The 22189-nt window shown below is 36.6% G+C and overlaps 1 protein-coding gene across 2 annotated transcripts; it reads right to left on the reverse strand.

Annotated features, from left to right (window-relative positions):
• Positions 1-3137: 3137 nt before the first annotated feature.
• LOC110704328 (aspartic proteinase-like protein 2) lies at positions 3138-8712 on the reverse strand. 2 transcript variants are annotated; one of them, XM_021882117.1, is made up of 10 exons: positions 8007-8712; positions 7469-7602; positions 7121-7371; positions 6694-6921; positions 5852-6014; positions 5196-5269; positions 5003-5099; positions 4837-4906; positions 4041-4112; positions 3138-3960 (listed from the first exon to the last, which is right to left on the reverse strand). In XM_021882117.1, exons 1-10 carry the CDS (start codon positions 8143-8145, stop codon positions 3800-3802), a joined length of 1389 nt encoding a protein of 462 aa, XP_021737809.1. In that variant the 5' UTR covers positions 8146-8712; the 3' UTR covers positions 3138-3799. The 2 variants fall into 2 exon arrangements, with proteins under 2 accessions (XP_021737809.1, XP_021737808.1); XM_021882116.1 differs by having other exon boundaries at positions 7469-7598; positions 8007-8711.
• Positions 8713-22189: the final 13477 nt, after the last annotated feature.

Below are 22189 nucleotides of genomic sequence, written 5' to 3' on the forward strand. Positions count from 1 at the left end.
AGGTAAAAGAGATCGCTTTTGGGAGAAGAGAGAGAGTGAGGTAGGCCAAATCGAAACAACAGAAGAGAAGGAGTGTTGGAATCTGGAAGAACTTCCAGAAGTAAAGGGGCGTCATTAATGGAGGTGGTTGAAGGATGCATTGAAGAGGGTGGGTGAGAAGATGAAGAGAATCTGATGAATGGATGGTTAAGGGGATAAGTGAGGGTAATTCTTGGTGGGAATCATTAGATTAGATGTGATGATAATAGGGAGATTTAATTAGAGTAGAAGATTAGGTTAGTATCTAATCAGTTTTTAACAAGGGCGGTATGGTAATTTTGTAGGTAAAACAGTTACTAAAAAAAATAAAAAAAAATTTGTTGCAAATGATAGATAGCACCTACTTTTAGTAAATGTTGCAGATAACCGTTAACGGAGGAAGTATATAGGTTTTTTAAAATAATTTAAATCTTAATATATAATATATTTTTTTAATAATTTAAATCATAAATTACTATTTGTTGTTTTTTAATTACGTGGTTAAATTCATAAATCTCATTCGTTATTTTTCTCTAGGCGGCGAATGAATTTTTTAATTCTAAAATAAAATATAAAATAAAAGATGCATGGTTTTTTTTGTAAGAAATGCACGTTTTTTTTTAATAATATCATTTTGTATAATTTTTAGTTTTTTAAATAATTTAAATTTTAATATCTAAAGATAATTTTTAGGTCTTACAAAAATTTGTTTTTTAAATAATTTAACTCCTAATTATCACTATTCGTTGTTTCTACCTACGTGGAAAAATTCTTAAATCTCATTTGTCACTTTTTCTTATTTGGCAAGTGAATTTTTTAATTCTAAAAAAAAAAATACAAATATCATTTTTAATTGGTCAAAATAATAAATTTTCTTATGTGGCGCGCCGAATGCTCTAAAAAATGCCTACTTTATATATATACCAGTTCTTTGCCCGAGCAACACTCGGATATTCACTGAAAAATTATAAAACTTTATATTATTATAGATGAGACACATTAATATAAAGTATCTTTATTTTTGTAGTTTGCTGACAAATTATGAATTTAAAATTGAGTAGAATCCCTTTTTTAGTAGGAAATGAACAATTCATTTAATAGATTAACGTATGAAGATTCAAGAGAATATAGAAGATTTTCATATCCTAATATATAATAAAACTTTTTTATTTTGGTGATTTTCTATTTGTAACGATAAATTTTAATTGAATTAATTTAAAATTTTGAAGGGTAAAAAATCACTAATTTACTATGACTCTACGTTGTTCGTTATTTTTAATTTTTTAAATTAGTTATCTAACTTTATTTATTTATTTATTTATAAAGCAAAAAAAAATTATTTATTTATAGTTGTTATTGTTCTATTTTTTGGGGTTGTTGAGGCTGTAGATTTTTTTTTTACAAAAATAAAGTATCTATTATTTTTTGATGGAAAATAAAAGAAAAAAACGTTTTGGTGGAAAAATTTTTGTTATGGACCCGACACGTGTACTTTTTAGATAATTCTGGTGATTACTTTAGCATATAGTATTGATATTAGATTATAACTTAATATATATTTTTTTTGAATAAAGTCATAATATAATTTATTCATATGAAATATTGGTATTTTAAAGAAAAAAAAAACTTTAAATTAACAATTTTATCCTTAAAATATATCCAAATTTTATTGAAATAAAACTCTAAACCAACAATTTTATCCTACAAATCTATTCAAATTTTATTGAAAATAAAACTCTAAACTTTTTTATTCTTGAAAATCTATGAAATCTATCCGACTTTATTATTCTACAAAAATATTTTCAAATAAATCCTACGTACCATACTAATAATTAATTGTTGTTTATGTTGCGCGACACTCGGTGAAAAATTGAAATGACAAGTGTCGTTATCTAGTACCCTGGCTAATCATACGACTTTATCAACTTTTTTTTATTTTTTTGCCAAATCTTATCTCAATTTGGACTCTTAAGGACCAAAATGGGAAAAATGGCCCCAAAACCTTTGATAGAACATTTTTATGCACGTAAATCGAGAAAACCTATATTAATAGGTGGAGAGTGGACCCCACTAACGCTAACTAAAAAAAATATAACCCAGTGAACGACTACATAACGGGAGGATCACCATATACGGAGTATTAATTAATTGCACTAAAGGGTTACAATGTGTATTTCTAAAAAGAATGGGCACAACTTGAAAAACGAATACTATAGGGTTACTACGTAGAATTTTCCAAAAAAATAAAGTTACCATGGATTTTTTTTCATTAAAAGCTTAAATTAATGCAATAATCAACTTTCTTTTTTACGAGATAAATATTATCTGCAACAAAACTCCACTCACTACTAAAATCGTAAAACACAAAGAAATTATAAAAATCTATTTGGAAATAGAGAGTAAGACATAGGGGTGCTAATCGAGTTGAGCAGCTCGTGAGCAACCCAGACTCGAATCGGTCAAAACTCAGCTCGACTTGGCTCGACTCGAAGTCGACTCGACTCGAGATATTAACGAGCACAAGTTGAGCAAGCTCTAACTCGACTCAATAAGCTCGTGAGCAACTCGATAATATATTTTATTAATATAAAATTTACAAACAAAGTTATTACCATGAACAAATTTGACACTTAATAAGAACTAATTTATATTATTGAAAAAGAAAGAGTAAATCTTTAATAATAAATAAAATAAATAAAAGAAAATTATATAAAGTGCACAAAAACAACAAAGACCTATAATTTTAGAAGGGCCAAAACTTTAACGAGGAGATCGTGAGCTACTCGACTCGACTCAAAACTTTAACGAGTACGAGTTGAGCAGTTTTTATTGGCTCGAAACTTTAACGAGCACGAGTTGAGCACATAAAAAAAAGTTTTCTAGTCGAGTTGAGCACCCCTTAGATCGTGGTGATCGACTCGCTCGATTAGCACCCATTGTTCTTTTCACTTGAAATAAGGTATTCTAGTCTGACTTTTTTTAAAGTATGATCTAGTTTAATTGTCTAATTTGATTAGCACCTCTAACGCATAAGAAAAAATATCATTAAGTGGAATCGTATTAGATTTGTCTCAACGAGTAATTTTCAATTATCTAATTTCTTTTATTTTACAAATACGTTTTTTTTTTTTTTTTTTTTTTTGAGACAGAGAATATGAAATTAATGATATATGACACTTAATAACCAGAAATAAGAAAAAATAGTGTCCTTTGAATGTCTGGTTAGAAATCTGATTTGATTAATATTCCATAGTAGTAAGAATAAGATGAAGAGAACAAAGCCTAAACTTACCACAATAAACAGGAACGTTAATTGAAACAAGTAAATTATACTGTAAACATTATCAAAGGATTCTGAAATATTAACAATTATTCTCCCTAAAAGATAGTATATCCAGAATCAACTTTGCAATTACAATTTTGGGGAAAAAATCTTACAAAAAAAAGCGTAAGAATTAAAACAAAATAGTATAGTAAGGTTCCTCTTGTTCTGGAACGAAACCTCCTGCAACTCGAATCACTGTATTCTACTTCAGCTGTCGTGGTACTAATTCTACAACACTTGACATACAACATTAGCACTATATGGATAATTTACATTCCTGACACTGATTTAGACTACAAATTGGGCGAATCTGCGTGCACACATGAGAAATTTCAGCATCACGTAGAATTTGAAAAATACAATATGATCATAGACAAAACTACAATGCCTTGCCAATCAATGGTAATAGCGATTAACAAAGCAAAAGATTGAGAATTCTCTGAAGTGAAAGGTTAGCTACAGGATCAGAAAGGTTATAATCTGTGCAATAAGAGCCTCAAAGAGAGATGGTATGAGACCCAGGAGAAAGTTTTTGGACGAGCTGCTAACGCTTACTTGCCCAGCATTAATAAATTCATCCCTGCCAAATGTAACGGAGACATTGACGGACAAGGAACCTGTGAAATGAGCACATCAGTCAGACATCTTTCAGAGCACTGGAAGAGCAGTGAGTGAAATGAGATGCAGCTGTACTTACAGTCGTAACTAGCCCATCCAACTCTCTGATGAGAGAGATCATAAACAACAATCTTATCTTTCAGAACAAGGTCTGCAGTAAATCAAAAGTCAAATTAAATATGTGAAATGTTTGAAGCTTCAAATGGTACAAATTTAGACATGTCAGTAAAAGTAGTAGAAGAAATTTTTTTAAGAAATAAACAAATAAATAAAAATATAAACTGTCACAGAAAGACGAAATCAATTGCAGTTCTAGCTATTGAAAGGTGCTGACACTATGCCTTTCAAAAACTCTCTTAGTTTCTTACACAGTAGCATACACCTTGATCTCTCTACACTTGACCCGTGGAGAAATATTCACACAATCACTTGCCGTAGAGTTGAATGCACATGAAATTCTTGTTCATAGAATCATAGTCTGAACCCTTGAACGACAACAGAGCTCAATCTCCCCTCCCCTCCCCCCCCCCCTGTCAAGCTAAGTAACAAGGCAGACCCAATAGACGTGAGGCAAGTTTAAATTTTATGATGTCTTCCGAGCCTCTATAGATATGACAGTAATGCTTGGAGGTTTTGTAATTTGTAAGTTGATGACTTTAATAATTCAGTATTCAACTTCTACATTATCCCTTTTCCGAACTTCAGATGAAAACTGCCAACCACTCGCCCAACTTTAGCATAAAAGGAAATTGCAATACTTCTGCCAAGTCAAGTCAAGTATGCTGCTTAACTAAGTGATGCAGCTTAGAGCATACAAGTACTACATCAAGTCTACATTCCGGTGGATCTATATGAAAAATAGTGATGTGACTAACCTCCTAATATCGAAATTCCTTGACCCTGCTGAACCTTCTGAAATCCTATACACCAAAGTGCGGCACCATCCTGTTTCGCCAAATCAAATTTTTTAGTATCACAATAATAGCAGATTCGCATAAAAATAAATTCAAATTTTCACACGGTGAAGGCTGAATGACTTACGACAAAGCCCATATGTACAAGGTAGTCTTCTGGTCTCAACACCATGGACGCACCACCCGCAAAGTTGAAGCTCATAGGTGGAAACAAACCGCTTACACTAAGTACGGAAATAAATTTATCATCAGAAGTTCAGGCCAATACCAGCAATTTTACAAAGAATGAAACAATGAGAAGGGAACATAGTAAGACAGACCTTACTAAAACCTTGTAACATTGTTCTCCTTTGAAAATAAGGGGTTTTGTAGATTGTGAAACTGCACTGGTTACCTGCACACAACAAGATAATGAGAAAGCCTGATACCAAGATCCATTGGCACCCTTGAATGTCTAGAATCAAGAGAGAGCACCAAAAAGATGATTGTGATTCATTTCAATTTACTGTGACATGACTGATGTCATTAACAGCTACATCACCAATCTGACAATCTGCCAGAACTTTGGGTGGTCAGTTCACTCATATCTATTAGCATTGATTTGTAAAAGGCAAAAATGAAACATTCAACAGAATATTATTCTTAGCCTTCTCAAGCTCCATATTGGAAGTTGGCTATGCTTACCTCAAGAGAAGATTCAACTTCTTCCAACACTACCCTCAAGGGGTGAGGCAATGTCCTGAGGCTATCTTTTAGTTAGAAAGAGATGCCAAAGTTTATCATCAACCTTATGAGACAATATACGAGCTAAAATATAATCAACCCACTAAAACATGAGGACCCTTTCCAAACAAAAAGAAATTTAAAGAAAAAAAGATATCCCAGCCAACTTCTAAGTTATACCAAAATAAAAAAACTTCAAAGGAAAAGGAGGCATATTTACTACTAATTTTGTAACGAACAGTATAAGACTCACCGCTTCAACTAAAGGGTCATAAGCTTCTTCAATCAGATATGCCAAAGTTGTTCCAGAGTCGATAATTGTTCCTCGGTTGTTCGATGTTGCAAACACTGATTGATCAATTGGCAATAATATCCCATTCACTGCGATGCTCTGCAGGTCCAAATTATAATGAGGCCTGAAAAGTTTTGTATTAAGTGCTGTCAAACTTCTGAGTAAGAAGCAAAGATTGAATTACAAGAAAACTGACATTATAGTTTTCAGTGTTTAAGACTGAATAGTTCATTGTACCATGTACAGTTATTTTTAAAAAGGTAAAAGAGTGTCTTGCAAAGAAAATGGCAAGAGGAGCTGTCATAAGAAAACTACTCCCAAGGCAGAGACATTAATTTTAATAACACTGTCACTTTTGTTTCTCCTCTATTTCATTCTTCCTTCTCAATTTACTGTTGAACTAATCCTTTTTAAACAGTCTTTAGGCCCTTAAGCAATGTGCAACTGAGTATTCATTGAAAATCTGTCATTATCTTGGAAGTACTAAGTTCATATGCAACCATGGCAGGATGTAAAACCCCACCGAAGGAAAATAACACCGTCTTCCTATTGTATATTGCATAAGCAGAGAATAGACCAAACTACACCACTCGATGACTAAAACAGATGGTCAAAAATATCTATGTAGATATCTTGATATTGTAAAAAGAACTCTATAAATAATGACAAACCGTTTAACTTGAATACACACCAATATTACACCTTACATATTAAAGGCAAAAGAAGTAAGAACAATGCAAGAAAGTGAGTAATACAGAAAATTCACAAGAAAGATGTTCTCAAAGGAGAATAGAAAAACATACTGTGATGGCACAAGCGGACTATACACAATATTTGGCTCCAAAATCTCACCAAGGACCAGAATACCCCCACCATTTCCCCCTCCTTTCAAACAATGGGAAAATGAACGAGGTGTTATTCCTCTAGAAGATAATTGGGATACAACAGACAATCCCTGCTGACCAAAGCCAAAGATCCCATCAATAGCACGTTCTGACTTGGTCAAGTCCCCAGATTGATAATTGCTGCATCTGCAGCCAGCAATAAAGCCAAAAGGAGTTAAAATTGAAATAATTGTAAAAGTACGAAAATCAAGGAGAGCAAACATGAACAGAACATGCTAAAGGGTTTTGCAACAAAGCAATTCTCTACACATACTTTATCCTTCATAACATGTTAGCAGGATAGATCAACATCACAAGCAAATTATAACAGGAAAGTAGTGCTCACCCAAAAACGATAGAGGCAGATGAGTTAGCAACCATAGAGTTCCCAAGAATCATATCAAAATACAGCATATCAGACACATAAAACCCTGATGTTCCACTTCCATCGCCATATTGGAACGAGTAACCACACTGTTTAGTTTCAGCTGAGCACTGAGACGATGCTGATGGAACCATAGTAGTACATATCGGGTCTGAACAAGAAACAGTGTTTGCAGTCGAGGAACCAGTGATATCATAGAAATTGAGATCAATCTATAAGAAGCCAGAACAAAATCATAACAACTGTCAGGCATCAATTAAACAAGCAAACCAGCTCGAACATAGCACAACAATGAGCAGAAAACATTACCCCAAGGCCACTTGTCCTTGGACAATCGATACATGAATTGCAAGTTATCCACAATATGTCGCTTCCAGTGTCAATCTGCACATTGTATTCCCTTGGAGGAGTTCCTAAGCTCACTCTAGTAAAATACAGCCTACCTTAAACCAACACCAACACAAAATCAAAAACCCCAATACCGGACTTTCATAAATACAAATACAAATGCTAAATGCAGCATCACACTACTAATAAAAATACCCTCCACGCAAATAAAAAAAAGCTTTTTTTTTTCTTGGAAAATTCAACCCAAAAATAACAAAATTCACACTTACTAGAAAACATTCTTTTCTTGGAAAATTCAACCCAAAAATAGCAAAATACATAAGAGTGCAAATCAACCAAAGTTAATCAACCAAAGTTCAACAAACTAATCATTCATAGAATTCTTCAACAACCCATCAAAAGAAACAATTAAACTTCAAGAACAACAAAACCCCATAATAATTAAATCACTAAAAACAGAAAACAAAATTCAAATTATAGTAAAATTAATCATTCATACCCAACAAGATAAGGATCAGAGGTACCCTGAACAGAAAAATCAACAACCCCACCACCACCGCCACCGCCGGCCCCTTGCAAGATTCGTTCATGGCGTGCAGCATCACGAGCACGAAGAACCTTAAACTCCACTCTTTCATTCAACGGAAAAATCCGCTGAAGTTGTAAAACAGTCGCCGGAAAATTACTGGAAACCACCGTCACCGGCAACACTACGGCGGCGATTATAAGCATAAACGCCGCCGTCGCCGGTGGAAGTTGAAGCATCCCAGAATTCCTCACTGTTTTCTTGTCTCTTGGTTTGTTTGTTTCTCTCGTTTTACCGTACTGTGAAATAACTGATTGTTTAAAGTTTGAAGTTTGAAGATGTATTAATGGCGGAAATCAAGGCGGCTTTTTTTTTTTGGGTTCCAAATTTTTACTTTTGGTTTTTTAATTTTGTGTAGAAAGAAATGATTTTCTTTTTCTTTTTCTTTGCAAAGTTGCTGACTGTGGGGGTGCTGTGTTTGGTGACTATAATACTGTGTTGTTGGTCTTCTGTTTATTTCAAAGGGATTGTGTAACGTTGGAAAAACATTTATTGGTGGGGTCAACTCTGGTCTACTATACTAAAGATAAATGCGGAAATGACATAAATACCATCGATAAATTATACTTGCAAAAGGGTGAGCATGGATGGGGTACCCGTACCGTTTACACTAACGGTTCGGATAATCGATAACCATCCATTAACCAAATCGATTATCGGATACCCAATAAAATATCCAATAATGATAATTAAACTAATAAGTTATTATGATATCATTCAACACTAATTAACAACAATACCACATGATCTTGACCAAACTTTTTTATAATATTACTAATCATTCAAATTATAAAGTCATTATGAAGTAAAGTAAGAGTTTAGATTTTGGCCAAATAGATTTAAGTAGGAAAAAAAAAACAAAAAATTGCTTATCGGATCGAAACGGATAACCGTTAATTTTAATATGACACCCAATAACCATACTCGATAACAAATTATTGGTCGGGTACCCGGAACGTTATGGTTATTGGATGGGGTTTCCTAATTTTCGGATCGGTTACGGATCGGGTGTTCAATTTTTCGAGTAGTTTTGCTCGGCCCTACTTGCAAATCATACGAAACATGTAGTTTATACTCTCGGGAGTATCTGAAATTTTTTATATACACCCGGTTATATCGTACACCTAATTAACTCAAAGTTAGTTTTTGTCTTTCATTTGATGATAAATGAAAAATGATCAATAAAATGAGAACAAAATACGCATGGGTGAATCGTGCACCCAAATATATATACTCCCTCCATTTTTAAATAATTGCTCCATTTCTCCATGCGCGGAGTTTTAGGAGAAATTGGAGAAAGTAATAAAATATGGAAGTAGTGGGGTAAGTGGAAGAATAAAAAATTATAAAAAGCAAAAGTAGTTGAGAGAATTGGAGGAGAGTGAATATGAAATTAATAAAATATGATTTATGTTGGGCCTACTGGTTGAGAGAAATGTATTAAATATTGTAAAACCTTTCCAAATAAGGAAATGGAGCAAGTATTTAAAAAATGCCGCAAATGAAAAGTGGAGCAAGTATTTTAAAACAGATGGAGTAACAATCTATCAGTATAATGTACATTAAAATCTCGAGTGTATGATTTAAAAGTGTGTCTAGTTCAACTTGTTAACTATATTTCCTCAGTTCTTTTTAAATTGATTCATTTGACTTATAGTCATTTAGTAATAAGTTTTGAAAAATTATTTCAAATAAGATAAATTTAAGCTTACCGCTAAAAATAAGTTTAGTTAAGATCAAATATATTCAAATAGTTAATATGAGGAATTATATGTATATAACGCAATACGTATAGGCCAGGCCTGCCAATTTAGGTTAATGGGTCGGGTTTGAGTCAGATTTCGGGTCCTTTGGGTCATTACAAAATACGATATATGGGTCAAATGGGTCGATTTTGAGTTATTTGAGTCAGGATTGGGTTCTCTCTTGGTAATTCGGGTTTAGATTCTAGTTGAGTCATATTGGACTATTAAGTCAGGCTGAATTGACATGTCTAAATACTTAAAATAAGTTGCACAAAGTATTTGGTAAATGGACATTTGGTGCTATACTAGAATTGGTTATATTTGGGATTTCACTATGCTGGAGAGTATTGAATTATATATACACGTGAAATTTAAAACTTAGTAGTAGGAAGAGTATGAGTTTGAAAGATGACAATGTTGGTACCAAGAGAAATTATAAAAATGATGAAATGAAGAAAATATGGATGATGTTTGTGTGCGTAATATACACGCCTTCATTTCTTGACCGAATTGACAAAAGAAAATTCATGAATGGTGGTGATGAATGAGTGCAAAGTCTTACTGTGTGAGTTGGATCCCAGGATCTTCAAGTGTTTTAGACTTTTTGTCAAACAGTACCATTTGTTTTGTTCTGTAAATATGTAATCTAAAAATAATACATATTTATATAACTAATACTAAAATAACAACCGCTGACATCATTTTTTTTTTTCAAATTGTACACGTGTCAGCTTCTCTTTCAATTTTTTCCCAACTAGACTTTTTGTTTTTTCTCTTCCAATTTTTTTTTTTTTTTTTTTTTATTGAAAAAGTTAAAGACTGCAAAGTACTTTCATATCGTGTATTATGTTAAGGTACATATAGCTAATCTTAAGGAAAACAAATATTAACCCTGTATATATGTGATTACTCTGTCTAATTACAAATTCCACTAAATTTTGTTGTAGATACGAATTTTCTTTTATTTATATTATTTTCGTTTTTGTAGTTTGGTTTATGTTAATACCAAGATTTTACATATTTTGAGTGATAATATGACTTGAAAAGGTGCACAGTTATAAATTCTTTTTTGTTATATCCGTGCACTATCAACAATGAGCAAAAATTTGTTTTCTCATTCTCTTCCTACCCACTTTCTCTCTCTTCCTACTTATGGGCATTTTTGTAATCATATTTTTATCCCATCAATGATAATAAAAATTTCTTTACCATTCTCTCTCTTACTTTTACTAATATAATATCCACCTATATTTCTCTCTAGTATATTATTTTTTTTCTTTTCTTTTTTACTTGCCTTGTGGGCCCCACATAGTTACTATTCATCTTAAAAAATGCTCAGAGCATTTTTCATTTTGCTCATGAGCAATTTTGTTTATGCTCATTGGTGTAAGCTTTTTTTTTTTTTTTTTTTTTTTTTTTTTTAAAATTTCACCCAATGGCAGGATGGTGTGAAAAGAATTTTGACCATTATGGCCGAGTTGCATTGCTGGGGAATGCCCTTGCTAGGTATTTTACCAGGCCGCTTAAACATGCCCTTTTAAGGCCCGAGCTGCTATGTTGCAAGCAACTTCATTTTCGTTCTTAGGCGGCATGGCTACTTATTAGGTGAGCATACCTAATATAAATTGCATGCTATTCAACCTTGCCGTCATTAGGGGCCGAGTTGCTATGTTGCAAGCCACCTTTATTTTTGTTTTTAGGCGGCAATTCTGCTTATCAATAAGTAAACGTACAAAGCAAATGGCAAAATTTTAATAAAAATGTTTGACTTTATCATTAATATCTTCAAAATTACATTGCTTTTGGCCATACGTCTTTAATTACACTGCTTGGCCGTTTAGGCCTAGTTGTATATACAACTTTTGGCTAAGTACAAAAAATTTATACATAATATTTTTTCAGATTGTCCTTATTCCATGTACGGGGAACAGGACGACCATCTAAAGCTTCAAGATGGTAGGTACCATCTCGTACTTCTTCCTTAATTTGGTAGGGCCCTTCCCAGTTATGGGTTAGCTTGCCAACCTCTTTTGCTCGGCCTACCGCTTCCATTTTTCTCAAGACCAAGTCTCCAATCTTAAGCGGCCGCTTTGACACTTTGCGATTGTATGTCCTTGTCATCCTTAGACGATAAATTTTTCATGTCTAAGCGCCGCATTGCCCCTAGCTTCTGGCAAGAAGTCTAGGCCGGTCTTCATGGCCTCCCAATTGGCCGATTCATCAAATAGCATCACTCGTAGTGTGGGATCATACATTTCATTGAGAGCATGGCCTCGGCGGCATAGACCAGAAAGAATGGGATCTCCCCTATTGAACTCTTTTCTGTTGTTCAAATGGACCATAACACATTAACCAACTCATCAGCTGATAGGCCGCCTGCTTTCTCAAGCTTCCGCTTGATGCCGTTGGAGATCAACTTGTTGTATGCTTCAACTTGGCCATTAGCCTTTGGGCGTTCGACTGAGGCAAAGCAGTGTGCTATGCCCTGGTCACTCAGCCAATCCCTGGGATGGTCGGTCTCAAATTGTGGTCCATTATCGAACACCATTGATTGCGGCACACCAAAGCGTATGATTATGTTTTTTCAGATGAAGGCGGATACATCTTTCCATTTGATTCCTTGGACGGACTCGGCCTCAACCCACTTCGTGAAGTAGTCAACTGCTACTAACACGTACCGCCTCTGTCCGGATGCTGGTGTATACGACCCCAAGATGTCCATGCCCCATTTTGCAAAGGGAAGTGGACTACTTATGGTCGACAAGCTATTTGCCGGGCGGTGGATGAGGGTCGCAAATCTTTAGCACTTGTCACATTTTCTCACCATTTCCATGGTGCTGAATTCATGCTCGGCCAGTAATACCCCAGATGGGTAACTTTTTCGGCTAAGGCTCGTCCGCCTATGTGTGATCCGCAATGCCCTCGGTGGAGGTCGTTCAACACCTCATGCCCCCTCTCGGGTGCAACACATTTCAAGTAGGGCTTTACAAATGATCTTTTGAACAAGTCCTCTCCCTTCATCTCAAACCATGTCGCCTTTTTCTTCATCAGCCAGCCGAGAACTCCATCTTTGAGATAGGAGATTATTCCGTCCATCCATGTGGAGCTTCTGTCAATGATTTTCACGGGCTCGGCATCGATGCTCCTCTTTTCCTTGACTTACTAGAACACAAATCTCGGAGTATCACATGATGCTGAGGAGGCTAGTTTGGACAGGGCGTCCGCTTGATGATTCTCGGACCGAGGGACTTGTTGCAGCGTGAAATGCTCTAGGCTCTAGGCCTCATCTTTCACCATTTGTAAATACTTCATCATTGTCGGCTCCCTAGACTCGTAGTCACCATTCACTTGGTTGACTATCAGCTAAGAGTCTGAACAAGCATCAATTTTTGTTGCCCCGACCGCCTTACACATTCTAAGGCCGGCCAGAAGGGCTTCATACTCGGCCTCGTTGTTAGAGGCTTGAAACTGAAATCTCAAAGCATATTCAAACTTATCTCCTTTGGGAGATAAATAAATTATACCAGCGCTGCATCTGGTCGCCGTAGCACTTCCATCCACAAAAACTTTTCAGATCTGATCCCCTGCCGGCTGTAAATCTGGCCGTGTCATTTCAGCCAAGAAATCTGCAAAGACTTGGCCCTAGATTGCTTTTCTGGGTTCGAATGTGATATCAAATCCACTTAATTTTGAGGCCAAAAAATAGCGGCACTTATCCCCTGATCTTGACAGAAATCGTCCGAGTGCAGCTAAGTAGCCGATCAATCTTTGAACTTCTTTTATGGTTCTGGGCGATTTCATGTCTAAGACCGCTTGGATCTTTTCACTGTTGGCCTTAATGCCGTGCTGATCAATTAAAAAGCCAAGAAATTTACCGGACTCAACACTAAAGACACACTTTTTTGGATTTAACATCATTGTATGCCACCTGAGTTCGGTAAATGTTTCTCGGAGGTCATTCAGATCATTGGACGACCTCTTTGATTTAACAATCATATCATCAATATAAGCCTCCATGTTCCGGCCGATCTGATCTCTGAAGACCATATTCACAAGTCGCTGAAATGTAGTAGGGGCATTCTTCAAGCCAAATGCCATAACTTTGTAGCCCCTGCTCGGTCACGAATGCTGCTTTCTTAGTATTCTTCCCACAAAGGGATTTGATGGAATCCGGAGTATGCGTCAATAAAGCTCATGAGGGCATGCCTGACCGTTGAATCAACAAGGCGGTCAATTTTAGGCAAGGGAAATCTATCCTTAGGGCATGCCTTGTTGAGGTCGGTGTAATCTACGCACATCCTCCAAGTTCCATTCGGCTTCTTGACAAGAACTATATTGGCCACCTAGTCAGGGTAGTAACATTGCCAAATAAAACCGGCGTTCAACAGCTTTTTAACTTCGGTTGCGGCCGCTTGATTCCTTTCTTCACAATGATTCCTTTTTTTCTGATGAAAATGTCTCACAGCCGGGTTCACTGCCAGCTTATGAACTGCTAAGACTGCGCTGATACTCGACATCTCATGAACTTCAAATGCAAACACATCTCTGAATTCTCTTAACAAACTCATCAAGTCATTTCCATGCAAGCCCATTGCCATAGTGCTCACTTTGACCATCTGATCAGGCTGGGTCAAGCACTATGTCTGTATGATTGCCGGCCGGCTGGGGCCTCAACTCTTCTGTCCGACCAACGGTCATTAGCTGATATGCTTGCTCTTTCTTGATTGACTAGCGCTTTCTGCCGACCTAGTATGCTTGGAGTAACCCTTCTTCAGAATTTTGCTCGGACGCTTTTCCTTGTCCGTGTGTTGTTGGTTTTAAGCCAGCTGATTACATTCTTTGGCTATCTTTTGATTTCCCTGTATGGAACCTATCTTCCCATCCGACCGCTCAAACTTCATCAGCATCAAATGAGGGACTATTACGGCCTTTGCTAATGCCAAAGTCGGGTGGCCAATGATAACATTGTAGTCGGTGAGCTCCTTAACAACTTGGAAGCGGACGACCATGTCCCTTCCTTCTCCCTTCTGTCCAAATCGAACAGGCAAGTCTATTCGTCCGACTGGGTGGATAATGCTCCCACCGAACCCAACCAACGGGTGGGAGATATCCTTTAGGACATCCTCTAGAAACTTCAGATTCTTCAAGCAAGCTAGATTGATTATGTCGAACGAGCTGCCTGTGTCTATTAGCACTCGTCCGACCTTCAAATTGGCGACTTTCAAGATGAACACCATGGGATCATTATGGGGGGCTTTGATCTTCCCTCGGTCAGCTTCACAGACAGTCACTTCTAGAAAGGGCTCGATCTTTACCCTTTCGGTCTGCATTACATTTTCGAAATTCCAAGCATCTTGCTTGATTCCCTTCATGGTCGGGCCACCTGCAGCAAAGCCGTTTGGTATGACGGCCACAAACCCTGAGTATATGCTATTTCCATCATCATCTTTTTCTCTTTCTTTCTTCTTCTCAGACTTGTTTGTCCGAGAGTAGGTGAACTTGGACTTCAGAACATATGAGTTGAGCATGCCCTTCTCGGCCAGTTTATTTAGCAACCTCTTCAAGTTGTTGCAATCGTTCGTGTCATGCCCCACATCCTTGTGGTAATGATAGTCTTGTTCTTGTTTCTATACTAGGTCGACCCTCTTAAAGGCTGAGGCTTCTCGAACTCGAACTTATCTTTGATTTCCATCAAAATTGAATAACAATGTTTGTTGTACTCATAATGCGGCTCATACGTCTTAGCTTTCTTTGACTTTGTCTGTTAGTAGTCGGCCACCCAAACCTCTTTTCTTTTATTGTTTCCTTCCTTCTTTTTGCCGACTGAGTCTTGCTGAGAAGATGGTTTCTTCTCAGCGCCCTTGGCCGGCTCCTCTGACTTTGTCAACGAACATAATTCGACCTCCCACAGAACACCTGCGTATGTCCACATCTTTTTCCTTATTAAATCAAACTTGAAACCATTGTGCCTTAAACCTTAAAGGAACTCCGAGTAGGCCATTTCAACCGGCAGATTCTGAATTTTAGCTTTCTCCAAGTTGAACCTCTAGACGTACGAGCGCAACCCCTCTTTTTTTCCTTGGACGATGGTCGCCAAGTTAAGACTAGTCTTCCGAGGTGGAATATTATAGGAGAAGTTTCCAACAAATAATAAGCTGAGAGTTGTGAAGCTAGTTAATGCATTCGACCGGCAGACTATTGAACCAGTCTTGTGCCACACCCTTGAGGGTGGTCGGGAAGCATTTACACCAGGTGGCATCATCCACACTTTGCAAGTACATCAAATTTCTGTACGAGGTAACATGCTCTTTCGAGTTGCCTGTACCATCATAGACACCCACGAGTACGCTCTTCACTTTAGCTAGATGAGGAGAGTTAAGAATTTCTTGAGAAAACGGAGGCGACTTGTCACCAAGATTCAACAAGCACATTTGCCAATCAATAGGTTGAGGTTGTGCGGCTGATCCACCAGGTATGCTGTCTAGTCGTACGGCTGGCCATACTGCCCGTACTGCCCATAAACAGGGGGAGTGGGCCGTAGAATTACACCATAATTCTAGGGCTTTTGAAATTGAGGTGGTTGAGTTAATGGAACTTGAGTTAGAGTATGGTGAGCTTGACTCCTACTGGTCCTGGCTGAGCTGGTATGCTTGGAGAGAGTGTGGTTGGAAAATTCATCCGACATGGTAGGAGTGGAGGCAGTGTCCGAGTAGTGTGCCTGCTCCTAACGCTTGTGCCGGAGATAGTCTCTTACATCTTTCCAGCGCAGGGATGACTCGTTCGGCTGCCTTTTTAGGCTGCTTGGTCTGCCCCTCAGCCGACTGTGTTTTCTCAAGTAACCTGGACCAGTTCATCCGGGGCACCCTTGGTGACCTTGCATGTCGTCTGAATGGGGTATTCCCAGCATCCTCAGTGTTGGCCGTCTTACCTTTGGGTTTTTTTTGGACACCCTCTCCTTCTCTTCTGGACTACTGTCTAGAAGAAGAGGGGATCTTATCCTCAAGCTCCTTTTGGAGCTTTTCCAAGGCGGCCTTGAAGGAAGCAGCCATGACAGGTGGATCCTCTGCCTTATGAAAAGAAGCAGTCAAAGGATCGCTAGAGTTGATTGTTGCAATGAGATTCTCTACGTGCCCGTCCTCACCAGGACCAGGTGTCTGACCATCTTTAGCCATTCCAGACGGGTATCCCCACGGACGACGCCAAATGTTTTGAGATTTTTTGGAATCCCTCGGGATACATGTCTTGAATACAGCCGGATGGTCTTGGACACCTGCAAAATAACGAATATTCCGATTGACGGAATATTCGCCTCTGATGATCAAGTTAGTGACCGAAAAATGAGGTAACGTAGAGAGAGAAAGTAGAGAGAAGTTGGAGATATATAGTGCTCTTGAATGATATGTCTTAATCCACCCCTCCCATCATAAATGATTGGGGTATTTATAAGGGTGGGAAAGTGTTCCATCTAGGGTTTGATGGTCTAGAATGGGGTGCTATGATTGGCGGCGCAATTAGGAGAGGACATGTGTCCTTTGGGGGCGCCGCTTTTAGTGTTATTCTCGGGATTTGGGCCTCCTGATGTAAGGAGACCTTTCTCTCATTCAGGTGCTCTCAGGGTTGCCATGTGTCATCTTCCTATAGGGACACGTGTTGCCCTTTTTATTGGGCCACGTGTCACTATGGGATTGGACCACGTGTTGGGTTTTTTTTTTTTTTTTTTTATTCTAAACACTAAGATATTATATTTTTTTAATTATGTAATATCAAATAATTGATTGCTATTTTACATTTTCCTAGAATTAGCACATGATATAGTTGTCGAACACAACATTTATTTTATAGTCATATCTAATACTATATTAGTCTAGGAAACAAAATATTAGAGGTACTTAGAAAGAAAACAAAATTAAAGTGATGTTTTTAAGTAATTTCTTTAATATCAATCATATGAATCAATTTTATAATTACTTTTTTTCGCAAAATTCAATAATAATACTCCGTTTGAAAGATGTCTAGGTGGTAATGTAGTATCTTGTACCTGAACAGTGGCTCACTTTTTCTATAATTAAAAAAGTGTTGGAATAACATTTTAGGTAAATGTGTATGGAAGAATTAAGAACACAAAATAAAAAGGATTACATTTTAATAAAGATAATATATTTAAGATTTGGAATAATATTATTATAGTTGTATTATACAAATATTCCAAAAATAAAAGATTTTTTTCTATAAGGGGAGGGGGAGTTTTTGAGGGAGAAAAACAATACCAGGAAGTGACACGTGTCATTCTTGGTGTTTATTTTAGTATTATGTTATTGATGATTGATTGATTAAATTGCTTAAGATTACCAATTTTTAAATTTGGAATTGAACCCGTCAATTGATTTATCGAAAAAAGATTCCCCAAAACATTGTTTGCTACTTCCTCCATTCTAGTAATATTGCAACAACTGGACTTTTACACTATTCATCACGCTTGTTTGACCACATTTTATGATTTATACGTAAAGTAAAATATAGTCATGTGGGGTCTTGTTAGATTCATCTCGTGAAATACTTTCACAATATCAACTTTTTATAATTTTTACTCTTATATAATTATAAATTTTTTTAGCATATTAAATGTGTTTGGGATGCGTAATTTCATCCTTATTGCAATATTTGTAGAACAGAGGAAATATTTAATAAATCGGTTTTTCAACATATACCCCTGAGTTTTAACTTTATTCACCATATACATACGAAAATTTTCAAATTCATATCTATACCCCTTCTAAAAACATCAAAACCTTGCTATTGTAGCTTATGAACAGTATGCAGGTTATTGTTGAAAATGAATATTGAATTGCCTTTTTTGCCATTGCAAACAGTGCAATGAGTTGTCTTCCACTTGCTGCTTTCTTTATCTCACTTTTATTCTTTGTCTCTGTAATTATACTCTATCTCTCTTCCATTGAAGTGTACACTGCTTTTCTCTCCTCTATTAGAACAATTTTCCCCAATTTTCCCTTCTTTGATCAACATTAATTCAAACCCTAATTCCTAAAACAGACTCGTCACCCACGAATTTCTGAATACCACCTCTAGGTTTTGAGCTTTCACCTCGTTTTCCTACATTGAAGCGTAATCCGAGCTCTCCAATGAAAGCTTGAAGGGTACTCTACGTTTTATCTCCTCCATTAAAGCAATTTCTTGAGGTAAGATGTTTTTATCATTTTTAATAATCATCTAATCAAGTTCATGTTCCTTCAATTAATTCAATTCCAACTCCAATTTCTTCATTCTCAAACTCTCGCACTCAACCGAACTACTAGAATTATGGTAATTTCCAAAAGTACCCAGTTCCAGATTGTTTCAGCATAGTCTGCTGCTTATGTTTGCTAACGACGAAGATGAAAATGCTGATGAGGAGCCGAAAAATTCGAGGGGTTATGAAAATTAGGATGCGGAAACCCTTGATCATAGAAATTGGAATTATGGATTTAAGGAGAGACAGAAAAGAGAGCGCGAGCGAGAGTAATCGTGTTGATTGTTGTTGTGGTAGTGATTGAAGACTTTTATGCCCGGCAAGAATCTATGAGTTTTTTGGCTTTGGCCGATAGCGAGGACTATGATGGTGAGAGGTCGGCTAGGGGTAATTGTAGACACCTGATAGTGTCTCCCAAAAACCAAACCCAGTGATGAGTGCCTTTCACGTCTTTGATTAATGAGTACGGTAAAAAGTTAAAGAGTCTCATGAATTTTCCTTTAGCCTTGACCCTGTCCAACCTTTCCTAAAATGTTATAATCCAAAATCATTCATTTCGTGTGTTTAACCCAAAATCGTTCATTTCGTGTACCTAAAAATCATTCATTTCGTGTCCAATTCATAAAAACGTCCAAATCAGATTATTTTGGTCCATAACCTCAGTCCAATTGTTGTTTAGTTGGATGAGTTTTAAAAAGAGATTTCCAACGATATATTATAAGCCCAAATCCGACTTAAAACGAATAAGTTATTGCCAAAATACTAAACCGAGCCTAAACCGGACTTAGGTCTGACTTACCTGCGGCCCAAGGATCATGCAGAGGGTCCAATTACCTTAATTCCCATTCCTAAACTAATTAGGATTTATTATAAGCTTCTAGAATTTTCTAGAAGGTTCTAATTTATCCTGTTTTATAAAGATAAAGATTTAAGAATTTGATATTGGATAAAACATCTCTTTTTTGATAATCCTATTCCCGATCAAATAGAATATGTACAGATATTTGGTTAACGCAACTCCATTGGAAATCGGATTCCGTGCAAATTCTTATCTTTAGAAAACCATAGCAGAACGACAAAACCATCTCGCCGCGATATTCCTATCGCACCGCGATGAAAGTAATTTTATTCCAATTTGGATTGTGCCTCTTTTATGATCTTTCGACCCTCTTTTTTCCTTATAAATAAAGGTCGTTTCACCCCGTTTTCAATCATCAACAAGTTTGATCAATACCATCAACACCAACAATCATCATCAACACCCGCTCTAATATTCTCTCTCTCTCTTAATTCCTTCACGAGATTCGAATACTCCAAAACATACTAACGTTGCCTTCGATCTCGGCGTGAAAGGTTGATAGTTCTGACGGTTTGGTCCCAAATCTATATTTCAATTATTATTAATTGATTTATTTATTTTGTTAATTTAATCTTTCTTGAAGTTACTAACGCGTGTATTGTTGTAATAGCAAGAAAGCCAACGCGTCAAAGTGCGTAGATATACTATCTTAATCCCTAATTTTGGAGTAGAAATCATGTTTAAATATTATTTTAATTTCTAGAATCATGTTATAATGTTGGTATTAATTTCTAGCATCATGTTAGGATATTTTTTATGATCCCTAGTATCATGTTTAGTTTAATGCTTTGATTATGATTTTTATTATTGACATGCTAGGATTTGTTATTAATCCGTTTAATATCATGCCTAGGATATTACTACTAATGATGTTTTGATGATTCTGATTATGATGATGATTGTTGTGTCAATTAATTATATGTTGCTTGATTATTCATGATTAATTGTTATTGCTTGATCACGCCCCTTTTTGCAGGTTTAAAGGAAATTTGTACTTAAAATCACGCCTAATAAGATAATTAAGAATTTAATTTTAGGCTTAATATGATTTTAATTCAAGTGATCATCAATAATAGATTTGATTGTGCATAAATAATCAACCAATGTAGATTAAACAGGTTTCGGGCTAACTTGATGTATGTATGTTGATTGGAAAGCGCACATGAATATCATAAGAATTAAGTAGAGGCCGATTTAGGGTGGGTTCAATATTTTTTAGGTTAGATTCATACCATCATCCTCGAATATCCAGTCATGGTTCCGGACCAATATGGAGTTAGCGATCTCCGTGATTGTGAATGGGGTGTAACCTTCGCACATGTGAACGGTTTACAAGTTCCTATAACTTGTTGGCGACTCTTCTATTTCTAGCTTCCTTCCCTTGGAGAGCCGCCATGCCTAAAAGTACGAACAAAGTGGGGCTCTAAAGGTTGAGTTTGAAAAATTCCCTACAGTTTTTGGCGACTCCACCGGGGAAGATTTCTTATTTTGATTCCTAAAATTTATTTTGGCAATCGGTTTAGAATGAGTGGATGAGACTTGAAAGATTCCAGATATTCGTTGTGCGTAATTTTGATTAACATTGTGACATAAGCATAAAAAGGTTTGCATTGGAAAGACCATCCATAATGCGTAAAAAACATAGGATATTTACACGTAGGGAAAGCTGAAAATATCTTTTACAACTAAAATTGAATAAACGCTACGAAAAATTGGAAAAAACATCAAAAAGTTGAATTGTCGCGACGCACTGGAACTGTCCCGAGACGACAGTGACCATCGCCAAACGACAACTTTATCGCAGAGCGATAGAGCTGTCACTGCGCGATAGTCTCTGTTTTCTCGCATCGAGTTTTCACGACATTGCGCCAGTTTTCTTCTTTCATGTTTTGACTGATTCTAGTACTGTTTTGCCGATTTTACTTCCTGATTGAGTTTTTTCGACTTTTTCTGAACCCATATGTGTTCAACATATGGTCTTAGCCCTTGGAAATTCATGCTCCATCCACCCTAATGAACGCTCCGTGCAACAATGGGTGCATCCGAGATTGTGAATTCACCAAACCATGGAAGCGAGTTTAACTTGCAGGGTTCTATCCATCGTGCCAACCCTTCTAAGGTAAGGCTTCCGCATGATGCATCCGGACTCATAACCATGGACCCTTTTTGACACCATAATCCTTGACCTTAGAGAAATAGAGTCATGGCTAGGCTGCAAACTCATTGCATCATGTTGTGAGTACTT

The sequence above is a fragment of the Chenopodium quinoa genome, unplaced genomic scaffold, assembly GCF_001683475.1.
Source record: "Chenopodium quinoa cultivar QQ74 unplaced genomic scaffold, ASM168347v1, whole genome shotgun sequence".
Lineage (NCBI taxonomy): Eukaryota > Viridiplantae > Streptophyta > Magnoliopsida > Caryophyllales > Amaranthaceae > Chenopodium > Chenopodium quinoa.